The following is a 23,942-nucleotide window of genomic DNA, read 5'->3' on the forward strand; positions in this document are numbered from 1 at the left end:
TTTATGATTCTCCAGTGTTTTTTTTTTCTCTCGGAAAATGCGTATGAATGCGACGAATTGAAATGACTCTGCACTTAGAGCTTGTTTTAATTAACTCTCCTGACATTTTACAAACTATGCCAAATTAAAATGGAAATTAGAAAAAAAAATGCAAGAAGTTAAATCTACAGAGTGAAGTTTCATTAATTAAATTATTAACTATTATATTTATTAATGAGAGAACACTTAACAAAAATATATATAAGAAAAAATCAGATAATTTAATTATAATCTCACTCTTTATCCTCAAATACTGCTGTACTATAATTTCTTCTGTTTATTATCCAATCATTAGTATTCATTAGTATATAAAGTTTCCTATTTCCTAATACTCAGACTTTAAAAGTAATGATAATCAGTATAATATGCACGGCTCATGTTTAGCCTGGTACAATTAATACTTTTAATTCAGCAGGTTTCTAATTTTTTTTTATTTAATAAAAATACTATTTGTATAATAAAAATTAATCATTATATTCAATAAATTTCTGATCATGTTAAAATTTAAAATTGAAATATAAATTGAATAAAAAGAAATTAAAATTGAAATGTTTTAAAAGTGGAATAAAACATTTTAGATAGTGATATTAAATCAATAATTATATTATAACAAAATTATAAATAATATAATATAGCTAAAAGAAATCAATCGCTTGCGAAGTTAGTCATTAATAATTTAATTAATTACCAACAACTAATTACAATCTGGCAAAGTATAATATAAATAATTTAAATACAAAATATTGTGTATAAGGATTGAGTTTTAAGCAAACTACACCACATTCCGATCAGCAAACATCCACAACCGCATTGGCCGGACATAGAAATTAGGCAAATCCGGCGAAACACGAACTCATTAGCAATTTATTGCGAGCGGCGAGCATTAATTGGTCGAGTGGGCGATTAAGGGTGGATCTGATCCGTGCATGTGTCTTTGGCCGGTCGGTGTTGGTCCGTCCGAGCAGAACGCAGGCTGGTTCTCTCACATCCACCGCACTGGGGGATTAATTGCGTTCAAAAGGGTTCGCCGATTAGGCGGTGGTGCGCGTTTGGTGGTTCGGCGGCCGCCGGGCCGGCAATGCATAAAGGTGGAATGGGCATTGTGCAAGAGTCCAGAGGCAGAAAGCATGTTGATCAAAACCGCAAAATGAAACCGTAGATGGGACCTGTGTGAGTGCGGTTTTTGAGGCTGCCGCGGCGCAAAATATTAGACCGAACGGCGCAGCTTTATATTAAAATCTGTGCATGCAAATGTGGCGACGCTTTTGTCTCTGCGTGCAGCGTTCCAAATTGAAATTTGATTATTGTGCTGGCGGAACACGCAGATTTACTCCGACAGCTGGTCGCAAATGAAAACGCACACATGGAAAATCAGGGCGATTCCCGTTACAATATGTTTTGAAACTACAATTCTTAATTTAAATATGAAAATTCGTTCAATCTATTTTACCTGCATTTAACCATAATTCCAGGCTAAATGCATAAATTTAGGCAAATTATATTCATTTTGTAATGAAACTAAATTAACACAATGACAATTTTAAATGAAAATAAAGCATAAAGTTTTAAAACGACAAAAGTATTCAAATTTGTTATGCACTATATTTATATTTTATTTTTTTAATGATGGATTAGGTTATTGGGGGGGGGGGGGGGGTTAATCTTGGAATTTTTAGCAAAATCTTTGATAGTGCGTTGTGCGATGATGCCTTTTTGCTTTTCCTTCCAACAATCATTTTCAATATTTTGTAACAATATCCCAGACAAATAAACATGCAAAAATGATAATAATAGTTCAAAGTTATATCTTTTAATTTTAAATTCGCAAACTATATACATACATATTAAATTTATTAATAAAAATATATCATTGTTAGAAGTCATCCCTTACAATTATAAACGTCAATTATATTTAGTTTCAGAAGTTTGTTTATTGGGTTCGACTGAAGAAAACTTTGCCCCATATTCACCTATATTTATGATCTATTAAATCAATTGAAATTAAAAATAATGATTAAAATGAATTTACTGAGCCAGTTTTTTTATAAAAAATAACCATTTCCTTGAAAAGGAATGGCGCCATCATAATTTTTATTGTATATAAATTTCAATTAAATAATGCAATTATCTTCTTGTTAAGAATTTTTTACTCTTATGCTTCAAAATTTAAATGCAAAAGGATGTGTAATTCTGTTAAAATAATTATAAAACGTGATCACTTGCGTCTGTTTTCTGAATTACGCTATTGAGCGTTTCTCCTCGGGAAAAACAAGAGGAGAACCTCAAACATCTAAATTTAGAAAAACGAGGTAAACAAAATACCCACTACGCAAATAATTTGATGATGTCTCTCTTTCTTGTTCGCCACTTTTCACGGCGGGCTTTCAACTTCAAAAGAAAACCTCGACGCGGTTCTCTCTTTCTCATACGAGAGAGCTTTGTCGGCGAAATTCAAATGCCGCGGTTTCGCATACATACATTTATGCCCTTGTGCGCCACTGCATAATATGCGTGGCTGGCTTTGGGCGAGACTGACAATGCTGCATACCTGACTGACTCCACGCAATATACTCGAGGATGTGCTTACTTTTTAGGGTAAAAATAAATAAAAATATTTTTTCGCACATAAATAAACAACACGGGGTGAGACGGTTCGCGTTTCTCGAAAGAGGGCGAATTCAAAAGCTTCAGATTCGCTGCCGTCGAGGCTAAATATTTTTCCCAGCACCACTTTATACATTATCCTTACTCGTATATTTCCAAAAGGCTCAAATGCGGGCTCTTGCGGCGGAAATGTTGGCCGATTTTCCCTCTGGCTGTGCCGTATTTAAAAGCACGGCCCTTCGCTTTCAGTCGAGATGATATTTTGCTCGGCTGAGCCGAACGCGTGTCTTATTGATAAATTCGTGGGCGAGTCAAGTGGACTTAAAATGTGCAAGCAGGCGTGTCTCTCGGATTTCAGGAAAATCTTTTCAGGTCTAGACTCCATAAAAATGATTCCCTTATGATTCAATTCCAAGCACACATGCTAAGTGATTGAAAAAATGTATATTTTGATTTTAAATCGGAAAATAAATAAAAAAATTAATAAAATTACGTGAAGAACACTAAAATGTTGTAAGCTAATTCATGTTGAAATACTTTAGGTCTAACAATACAATTTAAACTGATTGAAAAAATTACGAATTATAAAAAAATGTAAAATTAAAAAAAAGGTACCTTATTCTAAACTGTCGCAAACAGTTAAAAAAAATAATTCGTTCTAAACATAGATACAAATTTGTGATTTTGATTCAAAAAGTATTTCCGAATGAAAGAGACTTGAAATTTATAGGAAATAATCACATTCGTTATAAAAGTATTTTAAATTTTAACCATCTTTTTAATTTTCCCCTTTTTAAATAAGTCTAAAAATTGATGTTATTTTGCAATAAGTGGAACACATTTCTGTTGAAAAATCTTAAATTTATAAAAAAAAAAAATAAAAAATGAAATAAGAACATCATTCTTTTTTTTTTACTTTGGTCTTTTATTAGAATTAAAAAATATGGCTAAAAAGAACTCCGAATTCTGTAAATCAGCAAGCACTTAAATTAAGCACAAAAATTAAAAAAAAAAATCCAATTAAAACAAACGAGAATAAAACAAATTATCCCTTTTGAATGTAACTAGGTGCTTTAGAGACCAATGTTCTAATGAGCTTTGCTCTTCTGTTCTCATTACCACACACATTAACAAAGCGCCACCAAATCCCAGATCACCACATCATGATGCCGGGAATCTCATTTGCTTTCACATCACAAAAATGTTGCGACACACAATCCGCTCCAATTCTTTTTTATTCGAAATCCCTCTGGGCACAAATGAGATCGCGCATCACAGCTTGTTTGCTCGGACGGCTGTTTAAAAATGCACCTCTGTATGTGTGTAATCAATACCAGTGCGTGTGGCGTGAACTGCGATTCCTCTTTCCATTTTAATTCGATATGCGGGCAGTCGGTCGGAACGCGCTCATTGGTTGACCGAGCGGGCAACACGCGAAAATCGTAATTGTGCAATCCGTGCGCTGCTCACGTGGAGAGTAAAAAGAGACGAATGCAAAAAAGGAGCAAAAATCGACGGGAATCACGCTGCACATTACGTGATGGCGGTTTGCTTTGTCACTGCGATGGCCGGGACGAAACCAAATCCGGCCCGATGAGGTGGCATGAATGGCAATCATTTTTATTCAGTTGCCAGCAAGTTTCAAATCACTATTTATAGGGATTAAATCAGACTATTTGAAAATTTAATCTTGAATTTTTAAATGCTGAATCAATTTTTAAACTATTTTAAATTTTGGGAATTTTTTACCAGCACTTTTTTACTCACAAACAGATTATTCCGCAGTACTTATTAAAAATTTCGTTGGAAATTTCTAAAAAAAATTATTAGAAAATAATGATTTCTTAAAAAATCAGTACCGTCACAATTTTTTAATGTTTTATTTCTTTAAAATTAGTATAAACTTTTTCACCACGAATGCCTTGTTTCACTCTCGTCTTTTTAATTAAACTTTTGCCTTAAAACACGATTGTCTTTCTTTTTTTCACTTTTTTCATCAGTCTGCAAAAAATTATATATAATTATGTTAAGAAAAATAAATATTGTTTGTTTTAATAGTGTATGTTTTCCTTCATTTGAGTAGATTTAATTTTTGAATCACTCGAATTTCAAACATTTCATTTGTTCATTTTTGGAAAATCCATTCCAATCTGCACATCGCAGGCCAATCTAATCGTTCAGGGTGACGTTTGCTGGTGATTTTCGACGCCGTAATCGATGTTCATTTCCAAATTAGACAGTGGCCGTCGCTCTCCTCACTCGTTTAGCGCAGCCGCTTTTTCATTACAAGTGATGCGAAAGATGTGTCTTTTCCAGGGCTTGATGGATGCCCATGAAAAAGCTCTCGGCAAATTGCGTTGCTGCCGCGTCGGACGGATTCCCGGCGAAATTGGATAATTGGCGTCTGCCAGACAAGAATTCTGTTTGTTCAGCGCGTGAAAAAAGCGCCAAGCCTCAGCGGCGAATGTGGCCAATGTAAACGATAATTGGATTTAAGGACCACGCCAAATCCTTTATGGCTCTGCAAATTTCACCCAAATTTTCCATGCGAAAAGAATAAAAAGCCTTGCCTCATTTCTGGCCTTATAAAAATGATCATATGGGGACAGTTTTGTTTCAATTTTTCCAACATCATATAGTTGAAAACTTTTTTTAAATCCATCACTAGCGCACTATTTTCTAGTAGTTGAATTAAAAAAGGGATAAGACATCAAAACATCATACTATTGCCCAAATCAACGTAATTTTATATTATTATTAAAATCTTGTTCCTTATTGTATATTTGTCTGATTGTTAAACTGTAATTATTTAATAACATTTCAATTTATTTATTCAAAATATAGAATCCTTCAACAATTTTTTATACATATGATCTTTAAAATTGAATTTTACTTAAAAAAAGCAATTTAAGTCTAGAGGATGTGAATCGAAAATTTTTTTATTCGTTGAGTGTTATTGTGCTTATTTTTAAGGCCTTTGAAGGATATTAAATATTGCAGACAGAAAGTTGAATAAAAAAGAGCTCTGTTCATTCGCCATCAAGATTGGTCATGCTACAATGAATTTTATTAAAAAGAGGGAAAATGCGATCCGTCGCGACCGCTACTGGCACTCCATACATTTTTTAATAATAAATACCACCCTGTGTGTCTTTTTAAATATCTGCAGTTCGCTCTTCATCCCACATACTTTTATTTTTAATAAACGCGTCGCCGTCAGTCCTGCCCTCTTTCTCTTCTGATATTCCTTATAAATATAAATACCACGAGCACATCGACGCCCTTTCTTTCTTTCTATGGATACAAACTCCCTTCCTTCGCTCGTGAACTGATGATATGATGCTTTATTATTTGCTTTGGAGCAGATTTGAAGCACGTCGTATCAGATAACGCTGCAAAAGAAAACGTAAGACTTTCTTATTCTCTGCTGGCGTGTCTGGCCGCGAGTCAACGTATCAAGATTATGCAAGCGAAATAAGTATACGTAATCTCAACGGCCGCAGACTCTTTTCTCAAAGTGTCAGACAGATTTTGAAAACTCCCTCAGCAGTAAAATAATATATGAATATGAATTTTTACAAGCCAGTTGTTAATGTATTTTCATACGTCTATCATTTTCACAGAATTGCCAAACAATTTAATTTAAAATTATGTAGTTTGCTCATTTTCATTGGTACTCCTATGTTGTAAATAATAATTATTATTATTATTATAACCCTAAAAAAATAGCGACATTTATTCTATTTAATGCAAAAAATAAGTTCCTCCTATTTCTAAAAAAAAACCAATTTATTGTTTCCATTGCTGCATTTTTACTGCACTTGATTTTAAATTCAGCTCTTCATTTATTTACTTCAAAAAAACTATATAACTATCTCCCTTTCATGCCCAATCAATTATTCAACTTGGTTAAATCCTTGCAGCTCCATTATTTCTGCAAACAGTTCCATTATACCGTCCGCGTACTAAGTAAGCTAATCTGCATGAAAACAAGAGCGAGACCGTTCCTCTTTCGTTTTCTTATTGTTATCGTCGGAAGAAGAAGCATGTGAGCGGAGGAAGGACAGTGAATAAAATATGAGGTCGAGCCAATTCATCAAGCGCCCCGAGTTAATTTGCACTCGGGCTAACTAAACAAATTATATATAGAGAGAGGAGAGCACGTGCTCTTATTCCTCTCTCGCTGCAGCCATTAACTTGTGTAATGCAGATAATTAAACAAGGGCGAAAATTAGCCATTAGAAATGAAAATTCATCTTTGGCTCAAACGCGCCGCGCCTCGTCAGTCGACGGAGCGCGTGGCCCTTTTGTTGGATGGCTCCGCTCGCCGGCGTAATTAGGCCCGAGCGCCTGCTTTTATAATTTCGAGAGTCAAAAATTATTCAAATTGCGACATTTTGCTGGGGTGGAGCGCGAAATTCAGCCAGGGGGAGACCGACGGTGATGAGAGTGCACGTCTCGACATGAAAAATGTCCATGCTCAGGGAGATAATAATATGCTTTTAGTAAATTACAGTTCTGGATTTTCGCTTTCCAAAAAAATTGAAATAAAAAAATGCCTGCAAAATAATAATCTTGACATTTTGATTGTGTATTTATGTAATTATATCTCAGAGAAAAATATTTAAATTAGATTTTTTTGAACGCTGTATATTGCAAAATATTTAACGTTAAATTTTAAAAATATAAAATCAATTCATACTGTGTAGGGTTAGCATAGAAATATATAGAAAATTCTTCTAACAATTGATTGAGACTTAATTGAGATTAATTTATTTCTCCCTTAAGTGTTTTTCCACAGCAAATAAGATTCAAAACCGCATTAACTAGATTTTAAATAAAAAATTCATGATGAAATTGCGAGCTTTTTTTTGAAGAAGAGTAATTGAGAGTAACAATCAAACAATTGCCTGATTTTATTTTATCAGAAGTCTCAAGAATTATCAAATGTGATTAAATTTGAGTAATTATCAAAAATCATATAAAATTAGATTGCAAGAAATTTATAACAATCTCAACGCGATTCGAAAAATTTAGAATATAAAATAAGTTTCTGTTGGTCCCACGAAGCACTGGTATCCAATTTAAAGCCAAAAAGCTGCAAAATATTCGCGTAATCCCCCAAAAGTACTTTTAATTTCCTGCACAAAACGCCCCAGCTCCATCAGCTTGCCGGCAGAGACGCAATTTTCTGCGTTAAAAAGCGCCAAAAAGGATTTCGGGCCGAGAGATTATCTCAAACAAGCATCTTAACGCAAGCTGCCACCAATTCGGCGAGAGGAAATCTGCGCGCCCGTTTAAGAAGATTCCGACGGGTTTTCCCCTCGGTTGGGGCGGTTGGGCTTCTTCTCCTCTCTGGGCCATCAGCATAATGAAAGGCTTTAACGTTTTCTTATCTCAAGAAGAATATTTAATTACACCATTTGTATTTTATACACAGAGGGGCGTGCGGCGACGAGATAATCGTGCTGAAATTTAATGGAAACGAAACGGCTCCTGCTGAAATTTCATCGCTCTCTCTCTCTCGAAATGAATGCCAGGTGCAAAATTCGCGTGACTGGCCTTTTGTGCCGTGGTATTTTGGCGAGAAAATGTTTTGACCGGCCCTAGTGAGCGTAGACAAGCTGCTTTTTGCCTCGCCAGTCGAGAAACATGTGCTCGCCGGCCGGCGTGATGAGGGCAAACGAAGGATAATTAATTGGCGCTGCCTTTGTGGACCGTAAATTTTAGAGAGGAGAGAGGAAGAAAATACGAGCAAGTACTGCATAAACAAAACAAAAGCTGCGGCTGAAACAACTAACTAACTCTGTGCAGCTAGCTATGCCATATATCTCTTGTATCTTTTCGTTTTGAGAGAGCCGGATTTGGATGGTCGTGTTTTGTAAAAAGGACTTTGCTGTAGACGCGTGAAGGCTGAACAAGCCCAGTTTTAAAAGCTCAATGTAAATCTAGTATGAATAAACTTTCCTATAGAAGTGAATTATTATTAAAACTATGAAGATGGCTCTCTTTAGTGTACCTGTGTATAAAATAAATAAGAGCGGATACTGAACATCAGAAGAAATTTGAAATTAAACAATACCCAGGAAGATACGTAATATTAATTAATAATTAATTAAAAATTACCAAAGACCAAATTGGATCCGATTTAAAAAGTAAAATTATATAAATTTTATTTTATTAAATCTTTTCAAAGCATGATTTGGATCTAAAATTAATACCAAATTTAATGAAAAACTTTAAATAAAATTCAACTTAAAAATTTTATTTCTTTATTATTTAAATTCCAGTTTGATTCGGCAAAATGTTTTCGATAAATAAAAATATATTTATGTAGTATAAATTTTTTTTTAAATAATTATACTTTAAAAAATGGTTATCATTATTACCATTAAATTTCTAACTGTCATCGACGTTAATTCTGTCTGGGCCAAACAGCAAAAATTAATCTGGCCAGCAATTTGCAGTAATTTACCAGCATTGCGCACACCAACTCATAACATTTTATAGCTTCCAGAGAAAACGCCTTGCCTGCCAGTGTACGAAACGAGTCGAATTCAAAAAAAGGCACACAGCGGACTGAGCGTTTCCTTGAATTTCGTTAAAAACGACGACGCACGCAACGCGATTCCTTCCTTCTTTACTTTCTCTCGCTACACACGCTTTTCTTTGTAAAATTACTGTCTAACTTAATTTATTTTTTCGCGAAGGGCGGAAAAATTCTCGCTCCGTCTGGAATTGCGCAAGCACCCTTGGCACCGAAATGAGCAGCGCATTAATTTTCGCTCCAAAAAATTCAACAACCATCCTTTTTTTATGTCAGACAGAGCTGCTGTGTTGGTTGCTTTCCGGAAAGGGGGGCCAGTGACGCGTTAATTCACCGCATTATGATTGCAGTGAAGGCAATTAGGCGACACACGCATACGCGTCCGGATGCAATCAGAAGAGAAAATCTCTCGGATTTGCAGCGATTTCCAAACTTCCCCTATTCGCTCGTCTCCCCTTTCCTGTGCAGCCGACGGGGGACGCGAAATATGGATTTGGCAGCAAATTGGAGCATACTTTTCCTAACTTGTACGGTCTGATCCGCTTACAGAGAAAAGCTCACTCATCTCATTATCATCCGCGAAAACTAATTTAAGTTCGAGGCGGCGCCGATTGTCGTCCCTTTTTTTCCGCGGACGCTTCCAGGAAGCGCCGTTTCATTATATGCAAATCGCCGGGCATGCAAATCGCCGGGCAAAAATGCCGCCACCGACGACGCCGTAATCTCGTTCGCTTGATCTTAAGTGAGTTAATGCCGCTCGGGAGAAATGACTGAGCTCTTTGAAAAGCGTTTTTTTATGCGCCTCCGTCACGGCTTCACGTCTTTGCACGCGCAATTGATGAGACGAGGAAAAGAGCGAACTGACTGACAAGTTGAGCTGATTGAATTGAATTGCGTCACAGACCACTTTGTATGATTTTGTATTAAGGAAGCTCGGCACCACTGAATTTACAAAAGGAGTAAAAACAACTATTTTAATATATACTGCAGGATTTAGTTTGTTTTACGCCCAGAAAAAGGGAGAAAAAGAATTACTATACTATAAATTCATCTGTATTCTTAAAAAAAACTTTCCTGATTGTGATTTTAAATTCATAAAAATAAATAATAAATACATTATAATTATGCTAGCTTAGAGAGAAACTCTTTTTTAATATAAGAAATTGACACAAGAAAAAGTAATAATTTTTGTAAAACTTCTATGATTGTATAAATCAGTTTTAACTGTCTGAAACTTATTAGAAGATCTGATGATTTTAAAAGATTTATTTAAGATAAATCTTTAGGAAGAGATTAAATGTAATAAATTGAAGCTTGAAAAACTATTGTCAGCGATAAATAAAAAATTAAAAAACAAATTATATAAATAAATAAACGCTGTAAATTTAATGCATCTTCTGCTTCAAAAGTCGGTTTTCAAATTCTACGAAAGCAGGAAGATGAATTTCAATAACGTTGTTGCGAATTCTACGAGCAGCACAAACTTTGAACCAAATTAGCAAGCTTGGATGGAAGAACACTCGGAATCCACTTTCAACAACTGTCTCGGCCGGCTCAGCTGCAAGCTCGATTGAATATCTCCAAGTTGCTCGATCTCTTCGCTCGCAAGTTTCCAACCGCACGTGTTATATTAATTCTCGGCTGGCCTGACAAGACGATCGGTTTCGATAGCAGACCACACTTGCATTAGCTGCTGGTCACTCACAGTTTTTCACGACCGATTAATCCTTTATTTTGAAATTTTATCCTTCGTCGTCCAATGCTAATTCCGAGCGGCGGAAAATCATCAAAGTCCAGCCAATGGAGGCGTCGTTTGGCTCGTGCGATAAAACCGAATAAAATTGTCGGCTCTCAGCACATAAAAGAGGAGCTTTTCCACCAGCAGCTCGTCGTAAAATTCTTGTCAACGAGAGCTGAAAAGGGTGATTTTTCTGCATATCATTTCCCAACCGTCCGAGTTGCAGAATCCCATTTTGGTCCATATAAAATTCACCGACTCTGGATCTGCTTTCTGGCATTATAAAATCTCGGAACAATATTTATCCGTTTTATCAGGTGCAATAAAATTTTACTGCATCCTCCGTGGGGCTGGTGGTGTTTGTGTTTTTAACTTGCTCGCATCTCTTGTCGGCCCCTGAAGAGTTTTATCATCGTCACTTTGCTTTCGGCTTATTACGAAAAAAAGAACAAGATGAGCCGGCGAGCGAACAGCAGCTTCCTGTGCCGCTCTTTGTGTTCCGAGTGCGAGGAAAGAAGCACTTGAGGGAAATGTTCGAGTGCAGCCAGCGCCTTTGGAATTTGAGAATGTAAATGTGGATGGAAATGACTTACCACTTGACAACAAAGAAAGCAGACGAAAACATGTTTAGAATAATTGTTATCTCTGAAATTAACAGACGAATATTTCAAGTGAAAATTTACATTATTAAATTTTGAACTTGAATGGTCCTACCAATATAATTAATACCTCAGTATATCAGTAAAAAAAATATAATTAGAAGATTAATTTGAAATTAATAGAATTAAACAATATAGTTTTTTTAAAACGCCTGGAAAAAACGGCACAATTTAACAATTTTATCATTGAGCACTATGATTTTTAATTAGGGTTAAAATTTTGATTATTTTTATATGAAAACTTTTACTTGCAATGGATTTTCATTTATTTGTTTTTTTTTTTTTTTTTTTTTTAATTTAGCCATTTCAAATTATTCTTATCTTCTAGTGGAATGAGAAAGATGAATTCGAAAGTGAGATAAAAAAAAAACTTGACCTTTTGTCTTCTAATGAACGAATCCGCACTTTTGTGCTGAGCATCAATATACATTTATCTGTATACTTTAATTTTTTAATGAAATTATCTGTCATAATTCAATATTATTATAGTTTCTGAGGTAAAAACGAATTACTTATTTTCCGTATGAAATTCATTGCTCCTCAATGAATTTGCTTAAATTTTAAGCCTACTGTGCATACAAATTAATGCCAGTCTAGGGTACAAAAAAAATCGGGGTCCAGCAGTATCAAATGAAACCGTACAACAACAGAGGGCTTATATAGTTATAGTATTCCCGCGTGGTTTCATCTCAAAAAGGACTTTCTCCTCGCCAGAGTATTAAGAAGATTTACAGCTTGTGTGGAAAGGCCGTGCATAAAGCACTCGTCCGAATTTCACTGATACTGATCTCCACTGCTGAATTCTTGTCTAAATTCAGCATCTGCGTGCGGGGGCAATAAATTTCCCATGCAGCACCATCTGGTCAACATGCGAAAATTACAAATAAAGTCCCGATTAAACAAAAAAAAACCTATTAAATCATTTATCAGATAACAAAATTTGCGTCGTGTTCAATAAAGCTCGTTTTGCAAATAATCAAGCTTGTCATCCTCACTCGCTTGCCTCTTTGCATTAGTGCGCGACTTTTCATTCTTTCTTTTGCAACGAGTTGACATACAAAGGAATTTGCTCTCTCGCGCGCGCGAGTTTCGACTTCTCACACAGGCACTCGTCGCTGCTGCTTCGCGGAGGGTAGCGGTCCATTGAATTTGTGTTTCCATACAAAAGCCCCTTCGCTGAATGTGTGCCCTGCGACGACGTGGCCACATCCCTTTTCCCTTTGTCCTGCCGCCTTAATTTTTTTTCCGCCGCCCGTAATTAATGCAGTGTCTTGTGCCGTCTAAATTAATTATTCAAGCGACCGGCGCGCACTTTGATAATTTGCCCGCCCATTCAAACTGCCGCCGTATAACACGCCGGTATATTCAGGGGTGTTAAAGAGGCCAGAAACGAGAAGACCCGACCGAGGTGGACAGACGCACTCCGCGGCACGTAAAGGTCAAATTCGGAATATAAAGGCGGGCGTGACACTCAACCTTTCCAGCTTTCTCTTTCTTTTCAATGCAGAATTACGTCAGAGAATGTATAAATTTTGTTACAGACACACATTAAAAGCGGATTAATGACGCGTTTCCTGATTTGCACAAAGTTTTTATATTATTATATCTTTTTTTCATGTAACCGTAAATTAAAAATTAATTAGGTATTAAAAAGGAGTAATTAAATGGAATTTTAGGTAAATTATTATTGTTTTTGTTAATAATTTGAAAAAACATTTTTATCATTGAAGGACTTCACAAATGCCGTTGTGAGCCTTAGTAGACAAATTATTCATTTGTTGTTCTTGACTGAATTAAAATTTTGTGATTTATAAATTTCCAAAAATTATTTTTGATTCAAATGTTATTTAATTAAAATGCAATCCAAAATTTCCACTCGCACAATCAGTGAATTGTTATTCATTAAGAATTAAGATCGGATTCATGATAAAAATAAATTATTAAAGAGAATCCGCAACAAATAAATGCACAATGAAAAGAATAACAAAACAAGAGTAAAGATGAGCACGATTTTATTTTTAAATCCTGTCGGCATTTTAACACCATAGCGTTTTGCTTTTTTCCATTTTACGCCTACCGAGTGAGGTAAACTTATGTATTTTGTGGCAAGGTCTCTCGTCGGCTCATCATTATTTTTGCAACACTGCGCGCAAAATTTAATTAATCAAGCGCCTCTCGGTGGAAAATCCTAGAAAAAATAGTCGGCAGAGTAACGTCATCACATCAAAGAGAAAGAAAGAGCGGGAAATTTAGCATGGCTTCATCACAAGCATGAATTTGCGCTTTGGCCGCCGCGATTATTTATGGCGCTTTTCAAATGACCATTAAGCAGCGTATGTTTATTTTCATAAATAAAAAGCTGCTGCACGGTCCATTGTGCTGCCTCTTGACTGCATGCAATTTTTCATCTCGCCGCCGTTCATTTGTTCTGCCATTGTTAATGGACGTAAGAGACTCTTTGCAGCGTTTTCCAAGCGCCAGGAAAATCGCTCGAAAGCTTGTAATTTGCGAGACCGATTGATTTATCGTGCCAGTCGGCGAGGTTGTCAACGCGAGTGTCGCTTTTTTTGCAAATCGGGCGACAGACAGTTTTTGCAAAATTGAAAACCTTCCAATGTTTGTGAAATGATAATAAACGCAGTGAATATTCATAAGACATTGTGGCGAAATTCAAAATTAATTTATTCATAGGAATGTCCAAGGTCGCTCATGACATGCGATGAATACGCTTTGTTGTCTATGTTTGAAACTGATTGGCAACTAATTTCAATGGGAAACCATCTTTGGTTGGCTTACAATTTGGGGCCCCCGGAATTGAAATCATATATGTTGATAAATTAAAATGGGCCACAACTGAGAGTAAAAGCTCGTCAAATTCAGATTCATAAATAAAAAATCAATGAAAATACAAGTAAACTGACTTACTCTGCCGAACAATGGCAACAATAACTATAATTAAATTTTAAGATGCAAGCCAAACTTATTTTTAGGGGCTGAGAATCCAAAGCTTACCATGAAAATCTAATAATCTTTTAGTTTTCAACACAAATCACAATTTAATATAAATGTTTAGAATTCAGTAATTTTTTATTTTTTTTCAACAAGTTTGTTCATTTTATTATTCCTTCTCGATTATTAATTATTTTATTGGAACAAAATAAAATATTTGCTAGCAAAATTGCAAAAAAAAAAAAACATTAAACATTTGTCCCCTTTTTCATTAGTTTAATAGGTATCAATTGAATTGACAATAATGAAATTTAAAAACAGTATTTAAAATAAAAAAAATTCTTTCGCATGCAGCAAATGATTTGAAATAGGCAAAATATAGTATAATTCTGATGACGTGATAGCAGGTTTTGCGATGACACATTCAGGTCCTGGGTAATGAGCCTTGAAATCAGGTGACATCGTCATGAAGGCCAGTTTTGTTGCTCTTGTGCCTTCATTTCAAAGTTTAATTTCCGTTGTAAATTTTATTGTTAGAGGCACAAAATGAAGTAATTTTGGAGTCGTCAGCAAATTTATAATAATTCTTAATTAAACCTGACACCAAATTTTAGGTTCACAAACGATTTGCATTGAAAAAATACTTTTTTATAATTTTTACTTAGACTTCCACTTCATGAATCGGAATGGCACCATAAATATTATCATAAATGGTAAAATGAACCACTGTACTTCCCTTCGTCACGGTCGGTTGTCGCTGCAGTGATTTTCAGCAGCGTGAAGCTAAATTTAAAGGGGAGTAGGTGGCAAACTCGAATCGGTCTAAACTGCTTCAATGTCGCCCACCTTTCACCTCTCGCAGGCGCAAATTGCCAATGACCCTGGCCGGAGAGCAAACTCAAGTGAGAGACGCTGAGCTTTGCTCCGGATACAATTGCCAAGCACAAGAAGAAATCAAGTGCGATACAAAAGGAAAGGTAATGGCCAGGTAGGCTGCTTTGCTGGCTCGGTTCAGGGCCGAGAGTGAGAAGAGGTGGCAACGTCGCCACCTGCCGCAGGGCATCGGTCGCCGTGACGCCTGCCATTACATCAGCTGAGGCCCAACCAACAATAAAACCAACTAGAATTAAACTCAATGACACTTTTCCGAGCCAAAATCACCTGCCGCCGGGTCAGAGTGCATGAAACAAATTAGATTTTTCAAGAGATGAGTTTTATCAGCCCGTTTTGGCCCACCCAGCACTCGGAAAAGTGTTTAAAATTGATTTCCAAGCTCAACAAAGAAAATCAATTTGAAAAGATTTTAAATTGAAAATATTATTTAAGTTAAATTCTAAAAAAAAAAAAATGTAATAAAAATTTTAATATTTCTAGAGACGAATGATGAAAACAAACAATAATAATACAACACGTGTGAGGAAGATTAGTCGAGTAAGTTCTACTAGTTTCATCGCTGTCAGCAGATTTTTAAGCTGAAGGTGTTCAAACAAACACTTTCTTTGTTGATTCATCAATTCTAATAATATTATTGAGTGCAAGTTAACGAACCTGATTGCAGTTAAATGTCAGTTATGCGGAAGGAATTATTTACATGAGTGCGTCATAACCAGTTATTACTGAACGAATATTCGAGAGGAACTTTATGGCCCGTAATCAATAATTAAACCTGAGCAATAATTGATTGGAATAATTAAGTAATTAAGTGTAAAATTAAGAAATATAAATACTATTTATAAATACTTTAAAAAGGCTTTAAAACAAATTTCAATTGTTTTACATTAACCACAGCAAACACTGTGAAATATTTGCAAATATTGCAGTGTTAAAAACGTATCCTTCAAGTAATAATGACTCTTAAGATCAGCTTAAGATATAAAATTAAATTATTCAAACAACTATCATAATTTTAAAATTAAAAAAAAAATAGTTATAAAATTGAACGTTCTTAATTTTTTCGCATTTTTTTGCAATTTTTTTTTTTTTTATTAAAAAAATTTAAGTTTGAAATTTTGTCACTGACCTTTCCTCTGTTGATGAAGCCATGCTTTTGGGCGATCTGGTCGGCGGCGTCTCCGTCGCTGATGTGCACAGACCACTGCTGGGTGTAATGTCTGGCCTCGGCGGCGCACACCACATGCAGAATGAGCACCAACCACATCTTGGTAGCGATCGACAGCCCTTGCAACATCATCTCGGTCTATCTCTTCACGATGCACATGGTTGACGCGGGTGAAAAAACAACACGGTCCGTCCGAACGAACGAGGGAGTGAAACGTGGCTCGGGCTCACAGACACACACGGCTCGGCGCGGCGACACGAGTCTCCCGTTCGCACTCTCGGCCTGCCTCTCGTGTACTGAACCAACTCAACCCACGGCGGTCTGTTCGCTTAGAGTGACTCTCGCGGGTAGCGGCAAAACCGAGACTGCCTCCGCTGGCGGCCCCAACTCGCGGTATCGCGCGCAGAGGGCGCCAAGCGTCAAACGCCGTGGACCAGCGCACGCAGCCTCCGACTCATCTGAACACACGTCGTTCATATATTATGTACTTTTCAATCTTTTCATTTTGGAATGCGGCCGACTTTGTACCAATTTTAAGGCTTCCTTATTGACATAGTCAAATCAAGTCTTTTCAACAATAGGAAATATTTTATCAATAATTGGAAAATTTAACCATCATTGTTGTAAAGACTTGATTTGACTATGTCAATATGGAGTCTTAATGCCTCATTCCATTCCGAAAATGTATTCAGGCAGTTGAAACAAGAAAGGTGAAATTATATTCCTTCAGCTCTGATAAGTGACGTGAGCCTTGGTATTGCTGTTTACCTTTATTATTAGAAGTTTTAGTTTGAAAGAGTTTAATTTGTGCAGAGAAAAATAATTAATAAAAAAATAATTGTTTTAAAAAGTTTGAAATATATCTTGTTACACCCTTACTTATTTGAAACACGGAAATATGTACAAAAAGTGATAATAGTGATGCAATTTAATGTTAGTTTTAAATATCCAAAATTTAAGACTTATTAAATAAGTGCACTTCAAATGCAGATATAATCATGAAATATTTATATTATATCTCACTTTCTACACACGGCCACAAAGAACACTGTATATTACCACCAGAGCTTTTAAATAAAACAACCGCCGCGGCTTTTGCAGGGCAAAACGAGAATGACACAGTTTCCCTCTCGCCAAACTGGAAGAGCGCATTTCGCTCCATTTAAAAGTCCCTTTGTGCGACTGATTATCTTCTCGCCACTTGCATTATTTCCCTTTCTTTGTGCGCTCTTTTTCTTTCATTCTTGTGTGTGAGTTACTCGGTCGGTCTCTCGCAGGCCGCGTGAAACCAAGGAGAGCAGCAAAGAAAAGGAAGCAAGAAAGAAAGAAAAACAAAAGGAAAAGCCGACGGACCGACTGGGGCGAGGCACAAGCCAGAAAAATCTTTTAGTCTGGAAAACCTGCTTGTGCGAGTTAATCTGGCGGCTTCTTTGAGCCCTGAAGATTTGCCCTCTTTACTACCCCACATACCCTTTTGCAAAAGTAGTATTATTGTGTTTTGGTATTCCCGTGTGGGGCTCTGGAAGTCTCGCAACTGGACTCTCAAGATAAAACAGAGGGGCTGTTGCTGGCCTAGTTTGCATGCAAATGTGATTATGATTTATGGTCCTGACACTTTCAAATAATAAATTCTCTCGCCTGCACGCTCTCAGGCGGCAAAAGAATTTACATGAATTTGCACACTTAATGCAGCGCCTCGCGAGCGACGGAACTTGTATTATAGAAGTAAAGGAGAAACACAATTAGATTTTTAATCAAGATGTTTGCAGAGTGATTCTCTCCGAGGAGGCATTCGCGCTTGTTAGTATGCAGAATAAGGAACCGCCCTCGTCTTGCGGAAATTTAACGTGCCCCATTTCAGATATGGCTTACGATTTAATTTTGGATAAGTGCCTTGAATGTTGGAATGGAATGTTGTTACTCCAAAAATTATTACATTAATTTGTGATTCAGTTATTTTAAAGTAATGCAAAGTTGGTATTTTAATTTAATTTTATCAATTTTTTATTTTTAAAAACTAACTTTTCTGATTGTTTTTTTTTTTTATTGTTTATCACACACTTTAATTGTTAACACACACTTTTTACGATTTTCATCAATAAATGTACTGAAAATTAAGAGTTCAACCAAAATATTTATCTCCTTACACAACGCAATATTTTGTGTTTGATTTAACTGTAAATAAATTACAATTTGATTAAAATAAAATTACATTTGATTGCAAATAACGACAATATTTAAATTTGTTTTACAGATTCCAGTCCATCATTTTGATGTTCATTAAGTTCACAATATTGAATGCATATCTTTTTCTTAGTACCTTTCTTTAATTAATTTAATTCTTAGTTCTGAGATTATTAAGGTAAATATTTTTTTTAAACATTTTGGTGCTTTGTGGAATGTAAAGTAAATTATAATAATAACCGTATATTAATAAGAAAATAATGAGCAAAAGTTTTAATTTTTAATCACCGTTTAATATTTGACTCTTTTTTAAATTAATATGTGACCAATGAGTGAAGCCACTAAAAATTCTGATCAGCGAAGATGAAAATTGAATAGAGTTTGTTAATTCAATACTCAAACAAAAAGTCGGCGGCTCTCTCAACTCTCTAATTACGTGTGGCCCCACGGCAACCTTGTGTCAATGATACCAAAGGTCCTGCTGCTCTTTTAACTCAAATCCCCCATTGACCTCACGCGCCAGCCAGGGCGGAGATTTAATTCTGCACTCACGCTCGCAATCGGCTGTGCTCCGAGCTTTATTTTTCCTCTCTCTATATATTGAAGCCCCTTCTGCCAGCATCCCTGTGTTTGTCTTATTCATTCATTCGGCTGCGAAAGGCGGCTGCCGGTTCTCTTCTTATTTTATTATACCCGGGCAGAGCTGCTGCTTCTCAGCTCTCGCGCGTCCGCCGGCTGCTTATTCTCTCTATTTATCCTTAATGTGCACTAAATTACAATAAAATACAGCCCCCGGAAGAGATTTGGCTGTTTTTCAAGCGCGTGTGCCTAAGCGGCCAAAACGAATGTGCATCCGCGCCTCTTTCATTATTACGCATGGGTAGGAGTATTTTAGTCGGGGCAAAATTTTGTACAAATATTACTGGCAAAAGGAGAACAAATAAAATTAGAGTATTCCTTAATAAGCAATTTTAATAGCCTAGTATTTTTCAAAACTGCGCGTTTCTCATTTTTAGGTTTCATTTACTTTTTATCACCGAAAATAATTTTAATTATTTTAAATAATAATTAAATTGAACAGCTGCTAACTTCTTATCACTAATTGCATTAAATTTCACCTTTCAATTATTTTTTGATTGTGATTTTAAATATTTGCCGATTTAATAATTAACACATATGCGTGAATTAATCTACTAATTTTTAACTAAATTACTCCGGCGATGGTAAATTCTAGTAAATTTAATTTGTTTAGGATTTACCAGCTTGATTTTTTTTAAAAAACCTTTTTTTTTGTCAATAGAAAATTAAAGGAAGCAACCCTGAAAGACGTAGAGCTTCATCTATAAACTGGTGAACTTTCCAGCTCACAAGCAGCGCCCAACAAAAATGCGACAATGCCGAGTAATCAATAAGCGCCTGCAAATTTACAGAGGCGGCCTATAAAGGGGGTTGATCGTTCTCATTATGCGGCGTGTGCCTAATGAGTTGTAACTGCAATTTCAAAACCAGCTCTCTGAATTAATACTGGCAGTGACTTAATTGCTCATCTGCAATTTAACTCCTCCTTTGATTAACTAGCCATGAACGCAAGTGAATATTTATTACACCGGCGCCGGAGCAAGCAAACGATGCAAGTTATGGTAATTTGCACGTGGCAATCACGATTTATGACAACGTGAGAAAGTTATGAAAGCAGGGCATGAAATCGTCGAGGGAAAAGTCATTTTTCATGCGGCTAATTGAGTGGAAAAATCAAGCAGCGACGACTCTTTGTTTTTAGGAGCTTAATTTTGCGAAAACCTTTTTTAAGTACTTGTCTCAAATAAATAAATAAATAAAATAAATATTCTTTTCCATTAACAATATGTAATAACAAATTCAATAATAACTATTAATATTCTCTACAGCTGCTCTACAATTTCATAAAATAAGATAATTAAGTCAGGAAGCAAACATATTATTAATTCATTAGATTAGAATCATACAAAATTTAATTTTTTTTAAATACAAAAATTATTCTGCTGTTAATTTGGTTAAAAAGTTAAAAATTAGAAATTTAATCAAATAATTTTTGTTTAATATTCCTAGGTTCAGCACAAACTTTCACATTTTGTTGTTAAGAAGGTGCTTTCTTTAATTTAAAACTTCACTGCTAGTGTAATCACAATTTAATAAATTATCAAAGTTTAATTTTTAATTTCAAGCAAATATCATTGTAATAATGGATAAAAATGGTTAATAAAAAATTGTTTGTATCCAAATGCCTTGTTCGCGTTGATAAAAACAACTAATTATCATTATTTTATTATTCAAAGTATGAAACAATGAAGCATTTCTGTCGGCCATCATGCCCTCGATGTCAATGGATTGGTCCAGTGACCATTAACAGAGCGTTACACAATAAATTTCGCATTTTGACAGCCCCAATCAAAGTTGCTCCGTCAAATCTGCAATCTCGATTATGTACATTCGACCGACACTATTCATCCATAATCCAATCAATGGAAGTCAAAATTGCATAGATTTTAATGAGCGCCACAGATAATGTAACATCCAAGTTTTCCACGGTTGATTGAGTTGAAATGTAATAAAGTTCAACACCAAATTATTAGCGCTGATACTAATATGTAACCCAAGTATGACGAGAGCGCGCGCGCTCATTTAATTTGCAATCTCGGCAAATTAGGGCACGTCGCGAAATAATTTATTCGCTCTCGGTTTTCTCGTATCTGGCGCGTCCCAGCAGCGTTCTGTGCGCCAGGAGGGCTGTTCGTATCACTTCCAAGCTCTGTTCTGCTCGCAGCACACACGGTCAAATTTAATAATGACGAGTGTTATATCTAGGGGTTGAGAGCGCGCCACGAGCGAAAAATTGTAATTATCCCTCTGCGGACTGTGTGCGGCGACAAAATGATGACTGATGCCAAGCGTCCGATAAAATTTATCTCTATTAGCGGTTCAGATGACCTAGTCAATAAATAATCATACAACTCGGAATTTGAAATACTGCACGCCGAGCTTGGCTGCAAATAGAGCCACAGTTAAAAGGAAGTTTGAGATAAGTACTTAACAAATTGTTTTCGCAAATTTAGGCTGCAGTGCGGCGAGAAGTCTGGTATTTATCGCCTCTTGGTAAAAACGCGGTTATGAGTTTCAGTGAGTTGTTCAATAGCACTTTTTTCTCCCAACCAATTTTTTCACAATTGATTGTTCTGTCTTGTTTGGAGAAAAATAAAATGAATTGACAGAGCCAGTCACAATCACTTGATTTAGGTGAAATATTGGCTTATTATTTTTCAAACTTTGAGAAATTATATTCATTATACTAAGTAACTAACAAAAATTTTAAGACATTCTGAAAATTTTGCTTTTTTTCAATTTAATCTCATTCTAATCAATGAATATTGTGAAAAAGATTAAACGTTTAAAAAGCTATGTTTCGGGTTCAACTTTAAATAAATTTTTTCTATTTGATTAAATTACAATGTTGACCAAAAATTGTATGATATTGAAACTTAAATAAAATTATATTATATCTCAATTTTGATAACAACAAAAATTAGCAAATTACAAAATCATATTACTTTAATTCTTTAAATTGACTAATTCTGTAATTTTTTTTATCAGTCATGCAGATGTAGAAAAAGAAATAAGTTTCAACGTGTGACAGTTAATTTTAATTTTTTTTTCTACTCATCTTACTCATCTACAAGATTTGCACAGGCGCCAAAAACATGCTGAAATTCTCAATTCTTTCTTATTCTTTTTTTATTTTTAAACGTTATGCAGTTGTAGAAAGATAATTTAGATCTCACTATATTTTCTAGCACTCTAATAGATTGAACAGAAAATGTGCAACGCACTACGTATTTGCTAGGATTCAATTTTCACAAATAATAACTAGTAAATTAAGATAATCTTTTAAAAAGTTTTGCCGTTAAATGTTTGTTTGAAAATTATGCTGTAAATTATGCTACTTAAGCATTAATTTACAATTTTAAAAATAAGAGAACATTTGGAAGTTGAAATCCTGTTCCCTCCACTCGTTTCAATTGTAGCACAGTCAGCAGCTCATATGTAAAGACCCACTCTGCGTTTCTTCCCTCACATGCAGCGATTTCGGCTGAGATTTGCGGACGCAGAGGAAGAAGCTGCAGCCAAGGCTTTCAGAGGCAAAAGCCGGGGCGCAAATAAAGGGAGAGTGGCTCTTCGCCTCTGCAAGAGGAAATACAGCCTCTCGCACTTTTTTCGCGCTGCTGAGCCTCCTGCTTAAACTCCATTCGCTCTGCCGCTGTTTAATAAAGTAGCATTAACCGACTTATCGAGAGTGAGAGAGAGAAATGGAAAGAAAGACTTCTCGCAGCGGCGGGTAATCGATTGTTAATAAGTCAGTTCGTTTCCCAGCACTCGACCGCGCAAAAAGGAGGGATCCGTTAAGGGAGTCGTTCACGGGCGCCGCCACAAAACAAGCCGACTTTAAATTTCTCCCTAAACATTTCACCAAATTTCGGCTGCCTGTTGTGCGAGGGCCGTAAAAAGAAACAGCCTTGTCCGCCGATGCATATTTTATGTGCCCATTTCGACTTACTGAAATGCTATGAAAGGAGCAGCTACGGCTACAAACACCATTTTCCGAACGGCCTCGAAGGAAATCGTCTTTTTAGTGCGCGACGCCTTCCTTGCACTCTTCCCTTTTCGACTCCAACCTAATTCCCAGGCGCTCGCTTCTTTCCTCCAAATTGTTTAGGGCCGAGGGAATATCCCGCCAAAGTGTCGGAATTGTTAATTTAACTCTTGCAAAATAGGATAGGCTTGACGGATAATAAGGAACAGGATGAATAACTAAAACTCTCAACCAACAGAATATATAAAAGAAACCATTGAAAATAAAAATATATAGTAATTGAATATATCTTTCTTGTGAAAAATATTATGAAAATTATTGCAGATTCCGTTAGTGTTTATATCAGATAAATGTAATATTTTGAATATGACTTTCAAAACACAACCTACACAATGTGTGAGCAAAAAGCAAATATAGGTTTGCATTTACTATTCGTTTTTTGCAGGCCATAGTCAAAACTTTGTTGATCGAGATCCCCTATTATGTTACTAATTAAACGACAAAAAGATGACAACGAACTCAGTTTAACGAACACGATT

The 23,942-nt window shown here is 35.7% G+C and overlaps 1 protein-coding gene across 2 annotated transcripts in view; it reads right to left on the reverse strand.

Moving 5' to 3' along the window:
• The window catches only part of LOC132203307 (furin-like protease 1), a 189,719-nt gene extending 172,777 nt beyond the window's left edge, over positions 1-16,942 (reverse strand). The window contains exon 1 of one of the 2 annotated variants that reach the window (XM_059630979.1): positions 16,557-16,942. In XM_059630979.1, the coding sequence (XP_059486962.1) occupies positions 16,557-16,727 (171 nt within the window). In that variant the 5' untranslated portion in view covers positions 16,728-16,942. The remainder of the gene's footprint in view (positions 1-16,556) is intronic. The other variant, XM_059630989.1, reaches the window with a different exon arrangement.
• Between the last annotated feature and the right edge of the window lie 7,000 nt (positions 16,943-23,942).

Source organism: Neocloeon triangulifer, unplaced genomic scaffold, assembly GCF_031216515.1.
Source record: "Neocloeon triangulifer isolate White Clay Creek 2 clone unplaced genomic scaffold, ASM3121651v1 ptg000002l, whole genome shotgun sequence".
NCBI classification, from domain to species: domain Eukaryota; kingdom Metazoa; phylum Arthropoda; class Insecta; order Ephemeroptera; family Baetidae; genus Neocloeon; species Neocloeon triangulifer.